At 36.6% G+C, this 17185-nt stretch overlaps 1 protein-coding gene across 1 annotated transcript in view; it reads right to left on the reverse strand.

The window, feature by feature from the left end:
* LOC131048519 (NADH dehydrogenase [ubiquinone] 1 beta subcomplex subunit 10-B) overlaps window positions 1-16408 on the reverse strand; it is a 34387-nt gene extending 17979 nt beyond the window's left edge. The window contains exon 1 of the mRNA XM_057982487.2: window positions 15917-16408. Within this exon, the coding sequence (XP_057838470.1) occupies window positions 15918-16226 (309 nt within the window). The 5' untranslated portion in view covers window positions 16227-16408 and the 3' untranslated portion in view covers window position 15917. The remainder of the gene's footprint in view (window positions 1-15916) is intronic.
* Between the last annotated feature and the right edge of the window lie 777 nt (window positions 16409-17185).

Raw genomic sequence — 17185 nt, forward strand, 5'->3', positions numbered from 1 at the left:
AAACAATGTGGCTGAAACATCAGCGGCTTTAGCAGCAATAAGCTTTGGCAAGATGTTGGGAGTGCAGAAATTACACTTAAAAGGGGACTCCCAAATCATTATTCAAGCAATCATGAGGGGAAATATTGATGCTTGGTATTTGCAAAATACAATTTCCACCATAGTAGAGGAGTTGGCAACCTTGGAAGACTTTCAAATTAGCCACGTCAAAAGAATGGGGAATGTGGAAGCGGATATACTTTCTAAGTGGGCAGTATCATTTGACAAAGTTAGTGGCACAAAGGTAGAAGATTTCAGATTTATTTTGCTGGAAGAGGATGTTTGAACTTGTGTCAGCAGGTACGAGCCTTAATGAACCTGCAATTATGAAGGTGTATTGATAAGCATGCCAAATCCCGATGAGAGATTTTAGAAAGGTGGCGGAGCAAAATCTTTACAGAGCATTAATGAAAAAGGCTTTTTTGGAATCAGTGGGAGCTATTGGAGGAGTAACCTTTATTGTCTGTGGCGGTGTTAATTGCCTGGAACATGCTCGAAATAAGGTGGTACCACTGTTGAAGTTGGCAGCCATGGAAGCAAACTTTACATTGAAAACAGAAAAGCAGCTTTGCCTTTTCTTTGGCTCTGTTTTAGAAAGAAGACTGAACGGGATGTTTAGGTTTAAGGATGATAGACTGGTGAAATGCATACAGTTGATTCTGGGCAAATCTTTCGGTGATTCAAGGCATAGATACAGAACGAACATGGATGTATACTCTCTAATAATGGCGTGGGGCTTGGATCTAGAGAATTCAGTGGAGCAAGTTAGATGGGTTATGGAGGCCGTAGTCCCACAGGAATACCTTTTGGGAATGGATTCACGCTTGGAGTGGGCGATACCAGGAGTGGGGTTCAATGTGAGAGAAGGTATTGAGAATGTGCATCATGAGGCTTTCGAAAGAAGCATTCCATTTGTGAGGTGGCCAGAAGGGCATTTCAAGGCGCGCTGCAGAGAGGAGGCAAGACGGAGTTGGGAAGATTTGAAGGTTTTTGTGCAGCTGATGGACGTTGAGGCAGCTTTGAACCAAGCCAAAGAGGAGGGCAAGGCTGTGGAGCGTAAAGTTTGCAGCCAAGGAAGAGGAAGGCGGTTGACGAGCAAGCCTTAGCAGTAATCCCAAGTACTTCAGAATAATTTTCTGTTAGCTTTAATGGTTTATGTTAATGTGCTTGGGTGGGATTAATCCATGTATGTAAAACGGTTTTTCGGTGGGCAGACAAGGAGTAGGGTTTTAAAATTTCCTGTTTAAAACTGAACTGTATCTGCTTAAACGAGCAATTTTTTGGTGCTCAAATTGACTATGTGATGGGTGTGGGGTTGATGATCTGGAAGGGTGGTTTAGATAGATGGCCTTGGTTTTTTGATGGGTGGTTTAGTTGGGTGGTTTTTTGGGTGACTGGAAGTTAAACTTTCTCGTGCAAGATGTAGACTCTTTTTAATTAATAATACTCTTATTACTGACCAAAAAAAATAATACTATTGATCAAAACTCCAAAGCTATATGCTTTAAAGTCCCTCCATATCGATCTCCCACCCGATATAACATTAAATTATGTTTGATGCTACCAAAAAGGTAGGCAGATGAGGCTCAGAGGACCTAGTGTATAGGATAGCCATTGACTTGCTCACCACCATATGAAATTTTAAAAAAAAAGATAGCAGAAAACATAGCCATATATTAGTGAGTACCCCTTGCACGTCAATATGTGGAGGATTCAAAAGTTGACCCTCTATATTGAACAAGAGAGCAAAATTTCAAGAAATAAGTACCAACAACAGCTAGTCTAGCCAAAGGAAAGTTGAATCCTATGAAACAGAAGAAGAACAAAAGTGTACTGCCTCCCACTATCTGAAATATCATAACTCAACTATAACTGGGCTTCAAAACATAACTCTGGTGCAACTGATGCTGGAGAAAATCTCAAAGACAGACGAGGTAGAATGATTTGTTCATCTGCCACAAATAATGCGAAGGAAACCAAGAATGAGGCTTGGTGATGAGAATTGGCCCTAGATCTTAAATTACCAAATGAAATAAAAATGGAAAATTTAGAGATTTCCAGTAAGTCAAATTGGGTGACCTGAGCAACGCAGAAAAAGGAACACCTAACTGGTAATTATATTCCATTCTATGTGAAGCAAGGTATTTACTAGTAAACTTTGGAAGACTCTTCTTCATGCTCACATGTAGTACAGGCAATAAAGCAGAAGATCAAATGGCAAATCGAATCGAACGGGAAAGGTTTACAGATCCTTAATAATCACCATCAATGCAGAGCTTCAAAATATTCTTGAAAGGATAGACAAGCAAAATCAAAGCAATTCAATTTTAGACATCCAATCACAAAGTGACCTGCAATCATGGCTAAACTTTAGACCTTCTTAGAAGAAAACAGCAATGGTTAATCCAAAAATTGAAATCTACGGGATCTTAAAGGTTTTTGGGTAATAGCACCAAAACCAACCTCTATTGATATCAGCAAAGGAAAAAATAAGAAAGCAAAACTTAATAATACATTCCTTCAGTCTATCAGTGCATCATCAATGAAATGAAAGTAACAAGCTTATATTTGAAAAATTGACTTACATGGTTAAAAAACTGTAACTCCAAATAAGATGCACTTAAAAACAACAATCAGTAGCGGATAATAGATGGTAATACAATTAACCATTGGTAGAAAAATCGTCTATAATCTCAATGTGACAAACCAACCTAAATTGCAAGCCAACTTGAGCTATAATCATACTCTATCTTAACACTCTGCTACTGCCACTAATAGGTGCGGCCAGGTGTTGCACTTTGGCCTATAGGTTCAGACTGGACAAAAGGAGAACCCATGTAGACCCAAATGTATATTGGATAATTGGTGACAAATCCAACAGAAAGCTGTTAAAATAATATTAATATCTTCTATAAAGGTCATCTTCTCTTTTTAGCAGTCATCTTAGTTGTCGACTTATTTAGCTTGTTAAGTTAGTTTTTTATTATTTAGCCTTTTAAGCTATATTTAGCCTTTTAAGCTTTTTAGCTTATTTGATTTTACTTTAACGACTAGTTCTTGTAACCTCTATATATACGTGTGTGTATCGTTCAAATGTAATCATCCGATTATTGAATCATTCATTCAATTTATTTTTCATGGTATCAGAGCATGGAAATTAAAAATTTCGAAAGTTTTTGTTATTAAAACTTTTCGAAGTTTTTATTTAAGAGATTTTTTTAAAACTGTTTTTTTTTTTTTAGAAGAGAGCAGTTTTTTTTTTTAAAAAGAGCAGGTTCTTTTTCTCTTCCTGAGAGGATTTTTTTTGCAGGTTGATAATTTTCCTAGGGTTTCTACAATTTTCGACTAGGGTTTTGACCCTTTAGATAAAGTCGAAATTTTATTCTAGTTGCAAATTTTTCGTGGGTTCTTCAAGACGTCAACTAGGTCATTGTCAGATTTTTCTAGGTGCATTGTTTTCCGTGCCTCAATTTTTGAGCTGTCGGATCTGCATTCTGATTTCAGATTCTTGGTGGGTTTTTCGAGAGATTTTTTGGGTTGGTCTTGGATTTTTCTAGGTGCCTCGCTTTCCATGCCTTGAATTTTGTGCCAGCGAATTTGCCTTGGAATTTAAAAACAGTCCGCGATTTCTGGTAATTCTGTAGACGTCGGGAATTTTGGTGTCTTTTGGGTGCTGTTTATGCTGTACATCCGACCTAGGGTTTCTACCCCCTTTTTTTTTTGCATTTTTTTGGGAAAAAAATCGTTTATATTTTTCTGTTTTTTTTATAAAAAAAATCAGAGGTCTCAAGAACAAGAGCAGGCTCATGTTGCAGAGCATTCTGGAGACAAGGAGTCAGCCTTCTATGCTTTGTGATAGGCAAATTTCGGGTTTGGTTGGTTTTCACATTTGTTTCCTCAAAAATTGTTCGCAGGCTTTAGAATTTATTCCTTAAAAATTATTATCTGTCATCCGCAAAGCTTGTGTGGGATTTCTAGGTTCACGATTTTTTCTTCAAAAATTGTTTGCTGGTTTTACGATTTTTTCCTCAAAAATCATTTGTAATACGCGAAGTTCGCGTGGGATTTGTGATTCGCAAAGTTCTCTGGTTTTGATCGATTTTTCTCCTCAAAAATCAAGCTTTGTTGCAGTCAGTTTGGGTCGCACCTATCAAGGCAAACATCTGCAACCATGGTATTCTTCTGCAAAAGGGTTTGCTGATTTTTTCCTCAAAATCATGGTTTCAGGCTTCAGTAATTAGTGTGTGCTAGATCTCTAATTTGCATGTGAAGGCTACATTAACTTGGATGGCTTTTGGTACTCTTGGTCATTTACATTCTGCAGATCCTAGGAGGGTCTCCGTAGCAGCAGATGGTCTTTGCATTTGTGATCATAACACCTGCAATGTCTTCTGTAGGGTCTTGAGTACGATGACCATTACGAAGGGCATTAAAATAATATTAATATCTTCTATAAAGGTCATCTTCTACTTTTAGCAATCATCTTAGTTGTCGACTTTAGCTATTTAGCTTTTTAGTCGTTAAATTAGCTTTTTATTATTTAGCCTTTTAAGCTATATTTAGCTTTTTAAGCTTTTTAGCTTATTTGATTTCACTTTAATGACTAGTTCTATTTATAGAACATCGTCTTGTAACTTCTATATATACGTGTGTATATCGTTCAATGTAATTATCCGATTATTGAATCATTCATTCAATTTATTTTTCAAAAGCAACAGATTTTTTAACTTTTGCGGGTTCTTTTTTAAGGCATTTGACTCTAACTTGAAAAGTTCATTCTAAGAGATTTAAAAGCCAAAAACAAAATTGTGAACCTCATTGCGAATGCGAAACACAACAGTCATTCATTCTTGCTTGCTTTTGCATGAACTGAGTTGAAAATTAATTGTGAAGGTTGCAAAGTGATTGATTTGCTATTCTTCCAAGTTCCATGTGTGCAAGACCCTATTTACATTACCTCATTATGAATGCAAAACACAAAAGTCATTCATTCATGCTGAACATTCATTCTTGCTTGCTATTGCATGAATAGAGTTGAAGATTTGATCAGTGAAGATTCCTCGATTGCCTTACTATTCATACAAATTGAAAGATTTTTACAAAAGAGGTAAGTTTATTTTAGATTTCTTTATGCATTTTTGTTTTACACTCTTTATTTTGAAATTTTGTTTTGTTATTATGCATATGCTTAAATTTATTAAATGGTTAGGTTCTATATAAAAAAATTGTTTTCATTTGTTTCAAATGGGTTGTTCATCCAGCTTGTTGCCATTAGGATTACAATGGCAGCCAATTCTAGCTCTATGGGCCAACCCCACTTCAAAACAAATCCAAATTCTTCCATTTGATATGGTACAAATAATTCTGGGTGTTGTGGAATTATATAAGGATTTGCAACGGGTGTGGTATGAAACATTCAACCTCATACAATCAACTGAAAGTCCATTTGTATGGCATCCTTAGATAGGGCATCAAACTTTACCCAAGAAAAAAAATAATCTACCCATACTATCAAAGCAAGTCATAGCATATATTAACAAGTATAAAAAAGCAAATCAAACAGCAAACTATAAAATTAAAAAGGTTCTACCTCCAGCACAATTGTTTTGATACAACTTGTAAAGGTTAGGGAGGCACTTTATTAGCATGGCCATCAATCAAAATTGGTTTGTATGGAGGGAAATCTAGCATTGAGAGAGCAACAAATATTAAGCAAATGAACCTGGATGACATTATGTAGGATCATTTAAAAATCTCCTGAGTTTCACCGATCCTACTTTGAGTATAATCTGTTGTACCAACAAGGATAAGCCTTGTTTGCGAGGGATATATTATGGCATCAACCCAATGATTGAGAAAATGAAGGTCATAAATAAGAGAAAGCAAGATCCCAAAGAAACACTTTTCAAACACTTACACAAACCATTAAAGAAAAATGGAACCAAATGACCACCCCACTAAATCTTCTTTCCTTTGCATTGAATCCCTAGTATTATAGCGTTGAGACCCTTTATGTGCAGACAACCGTTGCCTCATATAGAGATGATAAAGTTAACCAAGGGCACAAGGCAGCAATTTGTAGACTATTCATTCACAATTGATGCTACTTCCATTGCCAATCATTCACACATCTACAACCTCTTGCAACGAAATTTATCACAAGTCAGTTTTATTAAAAAATATTCAATTTTATAACTCTAACTCTAATTTTATTTCAATAGATTGCTAGTTCATCTAGGGGAAAGGACACAGTAGTTGAGCATGTTCCAATTGTTGTGAGGGTTGTTGATACCTTTTGTTCCAAAAATTGAACAAATAAAACCTATTGTTTGAAACAAAAAATATCAATTTTTGTTAGGAAATGTACCAACAGTTGTTAGGAAATGTACCAATAGTTGTTAAGAAATGTATTAATATTGTAAAAAGTAACCAATCAGGTGATGCCACATCGGCTGCACAACTATTGGGGTCTCTTTTGCACGCCTATTGGTCTCACTTTTTTTGGGGGCTGTTTTGGACACCTTGGCAAAAAGCATGCTGATGTGGCATCATATTTGATGATGTGGCCCTGAAACCTTAGTTATAAGCAGGGGACTTGCCAAGTAAGCTGCTGTAAAAAAATCGGAGTGATTCGAAATTTCCAAGTAGGATTTTGAGAAGCGCAAAGTTAGGGTGCACGACTACTGGGTCCTTTCCCCTACATCTAAGAGAAATTGGAGCACATAATCCTTTGTCCGCTAAGTAAAGTGCAACTAACTTGCGCCTCCTTCCATGAAAAACAAAGTAGCTACAAGGGTACACAAGGGAGGTGAATATTGAGCCAGAACATACTAACTTGGAAACCTCAACTTTCCAACTTGTTGTGCTTGATATTGAGGACAAGCCAACTAGAGAGAATGAGTTTCAATGGCACTATTTGTGGTTTTTCTAATATAAAAGTACCTACATGATTTAATATGGATGGTGATGATGATATTTTTGAAGACCTATATGATGCTAATGCTTGAACAATGATGGCTGATTGTTGACACTTGACTTTATTATTTTTAATAGACATTCAAGTTTTGACTAATTGAAATTGTAAAAAAAATATTTTTATGGTGGTTTTGTTTATTATATGATAATATGTGGTATTCTAAACTTAATTGCTGCTGCAAATATGTATATATTTCTGAATTTTATATGATTTTGTGTGGATGAACCAACCCCAAAAAACATTTGACTGAATCCACAAACCTGAACCCAAACCAATTTATTTCTAACTACTTTTCCCACTTTTAGCTAACAAATACTATTTTAATTTCTATAGTGGTATTAGCAATTTGCAGCCATAAAGCACATCATTTTAGAAAAGTAACCAAAGAATACAGGCTTTAGTGTCAATATAACAATTGAAGCTCACCTCTGCAGCATTTGAAAAAGTGGCAAGAGAAAATAAACAGCTTTAAGACGAGATTACTGGCATACATAAGGAGGATATGCTGATAATTACTGAAACAAAAGAATGATGCAAGCTTAATGACAGACTACTAAACACCTTCCAATAGAATTTAGAGAAAGAGGATTACAGTGACTTTTGGATCTTTTAACACATTTAAAATTGTGCCAAATTTTGAGAGCACTCCTTAAGTGTTGGCATAACTAATGCTGTTGGCACAACCAATTCATCAGTTAGTATTGTCATTGATGACTAACACTTATCGGTGAATAAGGCCAAGCTCATAGGCAAGGAGGTGTGGTAAACCCCAATGGTTTACTCATGGCTGCAAACAGTATGGAGGATTCAGTGCTTCCCAAATATGCATTATTGACACACTTGAGCAGTATGTTGGTAGAAGACTAATCGGTTGAAGGATAAACAGAGTAGCTGACCGGTCAGTCAAGCACCCAATAGGTGTTGAGATCAGTTTCTTAAAACTGGCAGATGAAATGATGATGCAGTCACAAGAGGTGACTCAGATTGCAGTTTAGTAGTCTTATACACAACCGGAAGACTCTAGACAGTGTTGGTTTTTGTAACTAGGTAGAAAAATAAAAGTTGAATTCTGATTGCCGAAGGCAACATTAGAATTCAACTTAAGTAATAGGGTTGGACCCATTCTTACCATGTGGCGTGTGAATTAGTTATGTATTGTTCATTTGTAATGGGCTGGGCCCAATAACCATACATTGTATTATGACAGGACCATTTCCTAACGTGTGGACCCATAAATGTTCACACACAACACATTATGTATTCCTCCACATGAAATGTGTGAAACACACACCTAAATGTAACGTGTGGTTAAGCAATTTATGTTTATAGGGCTAGGCCCAAATGAAACGTGTCACAAGTTGCAAGTTATGTAGGCCCCAAATTGGGCGCCAAAGTGCAAAGTGAAACTTGTAAAATAAAGGAAATTAGTTAAGGCCGACTTAGAAGACTTGAACATGAATCTTGTATATAAACAAGATTCATTCTACACAACAAATATCCTTATCAAGTGTGATCAGCCTTATGCAAGAACAGTCAGCAAATCAAACATCTTAGGGAGCAAATCCATTGGACAACTTGCTGGGCAAGGTGATGCGCTATACTTCAATGATCTCCCTCTTCAATTGATGTCGATATTCTGCTCTCCCTGAAGACACACTACAACTGCATATGCTAGGTTCAGTCTGCCCTAGATTGGCAACCAAATCAGATAAGTAATCTGATTCATGTAATCTGCTCATAATTAAGAATCTGATCTGAATCTTTCATGCTGGGTTTTTCCTCCAAAAGGGAGGTTTTCCCAGGGTACTTGTGTCTTGTGTTGTGTGTTCTTATTGTTATTTTTGCTTATTCTCAATCTGTTTATAACTTAAGTAACTAGATTAACATCTGATTACCTAAAATCAACATGGTCTCAGAGTTCTAGGTTTATATAGAGGTTGTGATCAGATTTGTGCTCCTATCTAACCTGCTGTTCAAAGGTTTAGTCCTCATGTCTTCTTATAGCAGGGCTGAAGATAGGTTGGAAGGTCACACAAATTACTCTTCTTGGAAGGTCAAGATAATGATGGCATTGAATGATCTTGCTAAATATGTTGGCAAGAATGCTAAGGAACCTGAGGATGAAAGTGAGAAAGAAGATTGGAAGAAGAAGGACTTCCAAGCTCAAAGGATAATAATAGACTCTGTTAAAAATCACTTGGTGCCATCCATCTCCATGAAGAAGACCACTAGGGAGATGTTCACCACATTGGAAAAGATGTACAAAGTCAACAATACCAGCTACATACTTGCTTTAAGGAATCAGCTCTCTTACATCAAATTAGAGAAAGAAGAACCTGTTGTTGCTTACTTCATGAGAATCTCTGAGCTAAGAGATCAGCTTGCTACCGTTGGGAAGAGCGTTGAAGACAGTGACTTATCTATGACTGCCCTAAATGGTCTTCCTCCCTCTTGGGAACCGTTTGTTCAAGGAATCAGTGCCAGAGTTGAGCTTCCTAAGTTTGATCAATTAATGGGAGATTTGCATTCAAGAAGAGTCCCGGCTGGCTGCGAAAGGAAAAATTAAGAACCCTTATGATGAGCAACATGCCCTCTTGGCTAAGAAGGAAGGCAGCCATTGGAAGAAGAATGATCTCAAGAGAAATAGAGATTACAGCTCTTCTACCCCTCATTCAAGGAAGAGACCAAGAGACTTATCTCACATCCGATGCTTCCGATGCAACAAGCTTGGCCACTTTGCAAGGGACTGTCAAACTCAGGACGAGCAAGAAGATGCAAACATAAATGAAGTATCAAATCCCCACAATCGTGAAGATTTTCTCTTTTGATCTATTGGTTTGTTGATCCATCCTTAAGTTAAAACTTCTGATCTTGTTGTTTTATTTCAGTAATGATGTATTGGAAACTAATCCTTACAGCTGTTCTAGAAGGAAAATTATCAGGTTTACAAGCATGATCCAAGAAGGCCCACTTCAGCTCATGCCATCGGATCTAGATTTGAAAGTCTACTCAAACTTTCAAACTTTCTCCTTATTAAGGATACAAATTTGATAAATTCTATTTTAGATTTAGGATTGGTTCCAACTTTAGGTTAGGAAATTTGTTGTGGATTTATCATCTAGATAGGGTTTTAGAGGGAGTCTCATGATACTGTCAAAATACCTTTTTCGGTAAATTTTATTGCTGGTTTTCTAAACTTTGTGTTTCAGCTCTAATGATGGATTTAATAGAATATGTCTAATGTATGATCTCTACTTGATTATAGCAAAGTTATTTCCTTTCTTCTATCATATTTTATGTTGAAACTAACGGGTGTTCTTGTTTTATTCTATGATACATTGGGTGTATCATCCACCCTCTGCGGAGTGCAAGGTGGTAGTTCTTTCTCACCCTCTGCGGAGTGCAAGGTGGTAGTTCTTTCTCACCCTCTGCGGAGTGCAAGGTCGTTCTTCTCAATGGAGAAGCTTATTGTATCCTCTGTGGTTGTGCATGATTCATGTTGTATGTTTATGTATATATCTAAGTATTCATTCTTGCAGGAATGCATAAGGAAAGGTCTCTTTCTTCCTTTGTGGATGTGCATGATGAAAGATCATGAAATTCTAATGATATATGCAGGGCCCAGGAAAGTGTGAAGCTATGAAGTTTTGGATTCATTCTTTGCAAGCATTGCAAGAGGAATTTCATGGAAAGGTCCATATGGTGTAAGCTTGTGTTCAAATTGCATATTGTATGTATTACTTAGGGTTGGGCCCTAATCATGTAATCTGGTTGAAAGATTCTGATTATGTATTTATTTTCCTCCCTAGTTGAGAGGGAGTGTTGGTTTTTGTAACTAGGTAGAAAAATAAAAGTTGAATTCTGATTGCCGAAGGCAACATTAGAATTCAACTTAAGTAATAGGGCTAGACCCATTCTTACTATGTGGCATGTGAATTAGTTATGTATTGTTCATTTGTAATGGGTGTTAATTTTGTGACCTAGATCAGTAATCAGATTTCTAACATTTAATTATTTGCTAGCATTAAGTAAACCATAATCAAGTAGATGCAAGAATGAAAACAAGAGAGCAAGAGAACAACACAAATACCCTGGGAAAACCTCCAAGGAGGAAAAACCCAGCACTAAAGACCCACAGGTCAGATTATATATTCAATCTTAATTGCATCAATACAATACTTAGCTTGACTCTTCAAATTTGATTCCTTTTATCATATCGGATTTGCCCTTCTAAATACACCAAGTCTTCATCAAGGAATACCAAATGACTTCTATCTCTTTGAACAAGTTCGCACAATCCTCTCCTTTATTTCGCAACTTCAATTGCAGAGCTATTTCACTGATTGTATGAGAGATAAAGTGAATGATCGTATTTGCAAGTTGACTTTATTTATATGTGTCTTAACCTTTATTAAATCCAAGTCGGCCTTCCTCCTTTTGGCGCCAATTTATTTATTGAGGCGTGGTGTATTTTAGGGTGGCGTGAAGGTTAAAGGGACTGACCTTAGCTTGGGGGCACGTTACCCCTTTTAGGACCCAGTCCTATATGGGTTCGGTTGTTGCCTTAAGGCAATCCGAACCCATCTTACCTAGTTACAAACAACAAAGGGTTGGGCCCAATAACCATACGTTGTATTATGACAGGACCATTTCCTAACGTGTGGACCCATAAATGTTCACACGCAACACATTATGTATTCCTCCACATGAAACGTGTGAAACACACACCTAAATGTAACGTGTGGTTAAGCAATTTATGTTTATAGGGCTGGGTCCAACTGAAATGTGTCACAAGTTGCAAGTTATGTAGGCCCCAAATTGGGCGCCAAAGTGCAAAGTGAAATATGTAAAATAAGACTTAGAAGACTTGAACATGAATCTTGTATATAAACAAGATTCATTCTACAAAACAAATATCCTTATCAAGTGCGATCAGCCTTATGCAAGAACAGTCAGCGAATCGGGCATCTTAGAGAGATAATCCATTGGACAACTTGCTAGGCAAGGTGATGCGCTATACTTAAGTGATCTCTCTCTTCAATTGATGTCGATATTCTGCTCTCCCTGAAGACACACTACAGCTGCATATGCTAGGTTCAGTCTGCCCTAGATTGGCAACCAAATCAGATAAGAAATCTGATTCATGTAATCTGCTCATGATTAAGAATCTGATCTGAATCTTTCATGTTGGGTTTTTCCTCAAAGAGGGAGGTTTTCACAAGGTACTTGCATCTTGTGTTGTGTGTTCTTATTGTTATTTCTGCTTATTCTCAATCTGTTTATAACTTAAGTAACTAGATTAACATCTGATTACCTAAAATCAACAGACAGACAAGTGATCAATCTGATTGATGATCAGTGATCGGTGGCAAAAGATGAAGAGTTACACCAGTGAACCGGTGATACAGGTTGAAGAATGATATCCACCGAATCTTGGAACAGTGACCGGTAAGTTGGATGCGATGACCAAAGGTGAGTCAGTCATGGCGAGATATCATCAAACAAACGGCTAGTGAAGTCTACAGTAGTTAACAACTAGTTAAAGGTGAGATTTGTGCAGATTTTCCAGTTCGCATTAAAGAGACAAAACACGACCCAAAGGTTAGTGAAATTATGAGTTGCGAAGGCAAATAAGGATGAGTTGCTAGCGAGATTGATGGAGAGCGCGCAAAGAGAGTGCGGGAAGATTTGGAAAAATTTGAATTTCAAATCTACCGAGTGTTAGGTGTAAACTCATTGAGAAATCAGTGGGTATGTGTTGGCAAAATATGGTATAAAGATTTTTGGCGAAAACCAAAAAGACTAATCGTAAAAATTGCAAAGTGCAATTTTGAAGAGAGCCGATCCAGCAAGGTGAGAAGAGGGCTGAACTGCTAAGTGAATAGCAGAGTGGTGAAGAGAGTGTGAAGAGCAAAGAAAGAATGCAGAGCACCAGTAGAGTGCAGAGCAAGTGTAATGCAGAGCACCAATAGAGTGTAGAGCAAGTGTAACCGGTGGTCAAACCGAAGAGCTTCATTTGGATCTGATTAAGCTAAGAGTAGCTATTACAGCAAATCATTTTCTCTGTTGTTTTCTAATAACTACAACAGTAAAATCCCTTAGCCAGGTGGACTTTAACAAGTCCCTTTGTAAAATCCCTTAACCGGGTGACATCTTAAATGATGATCCTAAGTCCTTTAACAAGGCTACCTCTAACAGGGTAAAGGTTCTAACAGGCCTTAAAGAAAATCCCTTAACCGAGTGGCACCTAACAGTGTCTTTGTAATCTCCTAACAAAGATGGCTCCTCACCAGGCGTACTCCAGAAGAGTACAGATTTTGTGAGTTTCTACTCACTGTGGTTTTCTCCCATTTGGGTTTCCACGTGATAAATTTTGGTAGTCATGCATGTTTGATTTTATGTGTGCATGTTTCTTATTAATGTCGCTTATACTGATAAGTGTTAAGTTTGAATAGAAGTTTTGATTAAGGTTAAATCTGGAACAAACCGGTATAGTGCTGATGCACCCCTCCCCTCTCAGCACCGGTTGGGACTAACACTAAGAAGCTGATTATAAGTTCTTTTTGTACCAAAAATACGTATGTTAGCATAATTTAATTTAATGTACCTCAGTTCAACGAAGAGGTTAAGTAGTTGATCATTGTTGAAAGAAAAGAATGATGCAAGGTTGATTACAAACTACAAAACACCTTCCAACAGAATTAGAGAAAGAGGATGGCAGTGCTTTTGAATCTTGCAACACATTTTAATTGTGCCATATTTTGAGAGAAATCCCTAAGAAGTTGACAATAAGTTCCTTTTCTACTAAAAACACCTATGCTTAGCATAATTTAATTTACCATACCTCATTTCAATGAAGTGGTTAAGTAGTAGAAGAGTTTGTGATATACTTACAATCACACTTGTGAGAGCATGATTCAAGTACAAGTATCTCCACCACAATAAGAAGTCTGAAACTCCTATGTACATGTTACAAGGTTGTGGACTGATGATTATATAAAGTATATTAAAGCATAGTCCACATTTACAAACCTTATGAATGTGATTCAAGCATACCCCATGCCCTCAACCAAGATATGCCAAACTAAAATGAGACAAAGGGATTAAGTATTTTGGGTCTTCACTCTTCACCAAAGATGAGACCCAATAATCCACTCTAAGTACAAAAGAAATGTTACTTAATTTCTATTGTCTATTTATTTTGACCATTGTTATAACTCCTACATTTAAGGGCCATCATTCTTCACATCTTGAAATAAGGATTAGGGAGTATAAATTGAATCGTACCTGTATTTTATTATACGACTCATCTATTGCCTAGTAGTCATAGTTTGATCCAAGCACAACATAGACAGCTCGAACACTAATTTTGAAATTTCATTTGGCCATTCCCAGATCGACATCACTCGCTTGACTCCCCAAGGTGACACCACTATACTAGGCCATACCCAAATCAGTGACACCTTGGGTCAGCACTATCTACCTTTGCTAATTATGTAGCACCACCAAGCACCAGAGGCAGAGCTGTGTGCAATAAAAATCACCTGCCTGAAAAAGCCTAACTAACACAGAAATAGACAAGGTGACTCATGATCATTGCAGAATCATAACAACTGGTCTTAATTGTAACCAAACTTCCTTATAATTGTATATGTATTTGAATTCAATCTTTATATGGGGATCACACATCTAAAGAGTGAATAAAAATAGGTAAATTGGCTAAGAATCTTGTTAATAGTCCCCATTTCTTTACAAGTAGGCAAATTGGCTAAGAATCTTGTCCATAGTCCCCATTTCTTTCCAAGTAGGCAAATTGGCTGAGAATCTTTTCCATAATCCCTAATCACAATAATTGTCGTTCTCCTTGTTGTATTCAGTGTACCTATACATACTATTCATGTTCATAGTGAATAAATGACCAATATTTATCTTGCTGTCTTCATGAATGTGTAACATATTTAAGTTTTGGTTACATATCATTATACTATTAGGTTATTGAACTCAAGTGTCCCCCGGACCATCATCCTCGGCTCATCCAATGTGACTCATGGTTTTTAGGGTTTAATCTCTGGCATTCTTATATCTCTACTGTCCAAGAAAACGACCCCAAAAACAAACTAGGAGATGAGAAAAGGAATTTAAAAACACAGAAAAAACTACGCACATTATAGTAGTCATGAGAGATCCTATGGATGAACTTATGACAACGTATCAACTTATTCCAACCCTTATGCGTTGCCAAATAAGCATCTAGCAGTAGACATTGAATGTAACCATATTAATGGCCCAAAGGCTGTCCAATTCTTCACCATAAGATTGTTTTAGTGAATGGTTAGAGCCTAAAATGATAGTCTTTGAGCTTTCCCAACAAAAGTTTAAACCCCCACAAAAACATTTTACCTGTACCTTAAACAATGCCCAAGCTGTTGCACAAATGACATTGTTTTGGAGCCCCTGTGTCAAATTTTAATCCCGACAAATCATGTTAAGTATTAAAATTTGACAAAATACAGGATTTAAAATTGTGGAGTTCAAACCCGCCACAAGGCATGTCAACAATACGCGCAAAACCACTAAGCCGCGAATGCACTTTGCTCGTGGTATCTAACGCATGAAATATTAACCATATTAACAAAGAGCAATCCGACAGGCCAAATTTCATGACATAAAGATGTATAAATAAGCAGAATACATCATTACGAATAAATGCAAATACACTACGCCAAATTTTAGCAATTAAAAAAATGACATCTAGATTATCAAAAAACAGATTACATTATTACAACCAAATGTAAGTAAAACGCACTGAAATTACAAAATACGAAATAAAGAGTAATCCACAGTCGAAACCCATAATGTATAGAAATACCCAGAAGTGGAAAATGGAATTAAGAAGAATACCTCAGGGTTTAGCAGTATCGGTGCCGTGGGCATAAGGAGGGCGAGCGTCTTTCCCCCAGCCGATGCCCTTGGTGGACTCGAGATATTGACGAACAATCTCTCTGCAATTCTGGAGATGATTGACGCCTTCCTTCCTGTAACACCATCTCACTTTATCCCTCAGAATCTTGGCTGTCTCAATGCCTATCCATTTCTCACGCACGAGGTATTCTCTGTACTCAAAAAATGCCACTGGATCTGCGTATGGATTTTTTGGATCGAAATTGTCAGGTGGGCCTTCGTCAAATTCAACTTCGCCCTTGAAAACCATCTTCTCACCGGATTCTGAAGAAACCCACTTTGATTTTTTAACTGCACACCAACGACATTTTTCAGCAAGAATCCGCTTTTAAATCATACATACCTATGGGAAGAGCGGAAAGGGACGACTAGTCATGTGCTGTAACTTTAAAAGCATGCAAGGGTACAAGAAATTTTGTAGGATTTTCCTTTTTTTAAACATAAAATGGTCTTTTAATGAAATAAATCAGAAATCATTAAAACTAGCGCTTGCACTAAAATAGAGGTGCAGTGGGTACGCCCATAGTAATATATGTTTCAATGTGTCAATTATATAAAATACAATGTGTGGTTGTTGTCATTGCAAATGTATTGTTAACAAAATGGATGAGAATTAAGTGATACACAATTTGTCTTCAAAATAATTGAAAAAAAAAAATTACCTGTGCTTCTTTCCCTTCAATACTTCTTTCTATTGTTGTCATTGTAAATGTATTGTTAACAAAATGGATGAGAATTAAGTGATACACAATTTGTCTTCAAAACAATTGAATTTTTTTTTTTAACCCGTGCTTCTTTCCCTTCAATACTTCTTTCTATCTTTTTTTGCCAGTCAACATCTGTCCAATTAGTCCTATCAATCCAAAAATTCTATCTAGAAAGAATTGTGATAATTCTAAATATGTATAAAGATAAGGAAAGGAACTTCACCTCGTAACTGAAGTTGTTAACATTGTGTGATGGGTTGTCCTGTAAACGAAACTAAATTGAACCTTACTAGTAAATAAAATTTACATTGAAGAATATAGCTTAGAGATTATTTAATATTGATAAACAATTAGGATTGGAATTACATTATGGTTAGGGTTAGAGTTAAAATTTGGATTAAATAGTTACACTTCAATTTGGTTTATTGTTAGGGTTAAAATTTCATATACAATTAAAGTTAGCTTGTTATTGAAACATTAACCCTAATTTAATAATGGTTAC

The sequence above is a fragment of the Cryptomeria japonica genome, chromosome 2 (genome assembly GCF_030272615.1).
Source record: "Cryptomeria japonica chromosome 2, Sugi_1.0, whole genome shotgun sequence".
Lineage (NCBI taxonomy): Eukaryota > Viridiplantae > Streptophyta > Pinopsida > Cupressales > Cupressaceae > Cryptomeria > Cryptomeria japonica.